Genomic DNA, 2,529 nt, shown 5'->3' on the forward strand with positions numbered 1-2,529 from the left:
GCGGTGGGAGGGGTGCAGAGCGGAGTAATTGCCCCCCCCCCCCCCCCCCCCCCCCCCCCGAGGACTGCGGAACCGCGAAGGAATTGACCACCAACTGAGGTCTAATTTTATTTTTTTATTTTTTATTTTTTTTTATTTTTTTAATAACGACTTTACATTTATTTTTATTGCTTTATATTAAAACAATTTTTCAAAATTTTTTTTTACAATAATTGAAGTAATGTCATAGTGTGATAATTAACGAAAAAAAAAAAAAAAAAGAGAGAAATCGAATATATAATGTATTTGTAATAAAAGGTTGCCCTCTAGTGGCACGTTGTCCTCCATGCAATTTGCACTGACGGCAGTCGATGCAGTATGTGCCGGTAGTTATGCTTGTGTGTTTTTTTTGTATATTTTTTTTTACATATTAAACACACTAAGAACGTACCTAATATAATAAAAATAAAAATAAAATATTTTTAAAAATTTTACCCATATTTAATAAATCATAAAATCCTCTCAATTTAGTTCACGAACTAAAAAAACAAAAACTGACGTTTGACCGTCGATAGTGAATGACAGCTCGACGCTTCCAACATCGGACGACGGGATTGGTCACTTGACTCCTCCCGCCAGGCGTGGACCAATCAGCTTTGGCCTTATTGGTTGGCGGGGTTAGGGGTGGGCGGGAAGCGCTGTGGAGTTAGCACTGCCCAGTGTTAACAACAACAACAACGAAAGCGGGCGATGAATTAATTAACGTTATCTTCCGCCACGGACGTCACGGGAGAGTGTGTCGGGAAGTTTCGAAACATATTGCGGGGAAGAGGATTTACAAATGGCGTCGAACCGGTAATAATAGGCGGTAAGTACGGCAAAACGCCGGCTAAAACGGCGGCGTTTTCAAGCTAGCTCAGTCCTAGCTAACGTGTGCTAAGTTAAGCCCCTGTTAGCCGTTTAAGCTAACATCGACCGGTAAAAAAACCAAACAAAAACACACACAAAAAACCCCGCTTTTTTTGTCCCAGTCTGTGGTTTTATTGTTCTGTAAACTTAATGTCTGTAGCCGCGACAACTGACGAGTCGCCGTCAACGATATCTTGCGTTTTTTGTTGTTGCCGAGTTTGTCTTTATTCCGCTAGCTATTCACCGCTCTTATGTTTAGCGATAAAAAAAAAAAGTAGCCGTTAAAATATCAAAAACGGATACGGTTAATTTTATTTTAAATAATAAAAAAAAAATTTTATTTAGTTATTTTTCAAATGTGACGTCATTGTTGGACACATGAATAAAAATGTGGCTTAACTTTAACTGTTTTTTTTCTTGTTTTTTTTTTTTCTCTGTCCAGTTTCAAAAAATCCTGTTGTAATGTCCAAACCCTGAGGGCGGGGGCGGGGGTTCCCAAAAAAAAAAAAAAAAAAAAATCAAAATGGTAATTATTCATTATCTTAAGTGTTGCCTCGGATTGTTATGTTGATGTGTGCGACGTGAGTTTCCAAAAAAAAAAAAAAAAAAAATTTTATTCTGTTTCATTCTAGATACGCATTGCAGCGTTGAACGCTGCGGCGACGGCCGCGGACGAGTCACAGGACCCACTGAGGAGCAGCAAGAGTCAGACCAAAGAAGCTCAGGTACAGGAGGAGGAGTCACCGAGTTAGCATCAGGGGGAGTCACTGAGTTAGCATCGGGAGGAGTCACTGAGTTAGCATCAGCAGGAGTCACCGAGTTAGCGTCAGGAAGAGTCACTGAGTTAGCATCAGCAGGAGTCACCGAGTTAGCATCAGTAGGAGTCACTGAGTTAGCATCAGTAGGAGTCACTGAGTTAGCATCAGCAGGAGTCACCGAGTTAGCGTCAGGAAGAGTCACTGAGTTAGCATCAGCAGGAGTCACCGAGTTAGCATCAGGAGGAGTCCCCGAGTTAGCATCAGGAGGGAGTCACTGAGTTAGCATCGGGAGGAGTCACTGAGTTAGCGTCAGGAGGGAGTCACCGCGTTAGCATCAGAACGAGTCACTGAGTTAGCATCAGCAGGAGTCACCGAGTTAGCATCAGTAGGAGTCACTGAGTTAGCATCAGGCGGAGTCACCGAGTTAGCATCAGTAGGAGTCACTGAGTTAGCATCGGGAGGAGTCACTGAGTTAGCGTCAGGAGGGAGGCACCGAGTTAGCATCAGGAGGAGGCACTGAGTTAGCATCAGGAGGAGTCACCGAGTTAGCGGAGTTAGCGTCAAGAGGAGTCACCGAGTTAGCATCAGGAGGGAGTCACTGAGTTAGCATCAGGAGGAGTCACTGAGTTAGCAGACGACACGTCTAGACTGATATAATCAATCCCAGATCTACTCTCATCATCACCTTCTTGTTCTTCCTCTTCTTCTTCCTCTTCCTCTTCTTCTTCTTCTTCTTCCTCTTCTTCTTCTTCTTCTTCTTCCTCCTCTTCTTCCTCTTCTTCTTCTTCTTTTCTTCCTCTTCTTCTTCTTCTTCTTCTTCCTCTTCTTCTTCTTCCTCTTCTTCCTCTTCTTCTTCTTCTTTTTCTTCCTCCTTCTATTCCTC

At 42.8% G+C, this 2,529-nt stretch overlaps 1 protein-coding gene across 1 annotated transcript in view; it reads left to right on the forward strand.

The window, feature by feature from the left end:
* The first annotated feature begins 350 nt into the window (after positions 1–350).
* The window catches only part of cabin1 (calcineurin binding protein 1), a 36,808-nt gene continuing 34,629 nt past the window's right edge, over positions 351–2,529 (forward strand). The window contains exons 1-2 of the mRNA XM_025053881.1: positions 351–365; positions 1,521–1,639. Of these exons, the coding sequence (XP_024909649.1) occupies positions 351–365; positions 1,521–1,639 (134 nt within the window). The remainder of the gene's footprint in view (positions 366–1,520; positions 1,640–2,529) is intronic.

This window comes from Cynoglossus semilaevis, unplaced genomic scaffold (genome assembly GCF_000523025.1).
Source record: "Cynoglossus semilaevis isolate Cse_v1.0 unplaced genomic scaffold, Cse_v1.0 scaffold1772, whole genome shotgun sequence".
Lineage (NCBI taxonomy): Eukaryota > Metazoa > Chordata > Actinopteri > Pleuronectiformes > Cynoglossidae > Cynoglossus > Cynoglossus semilaevis.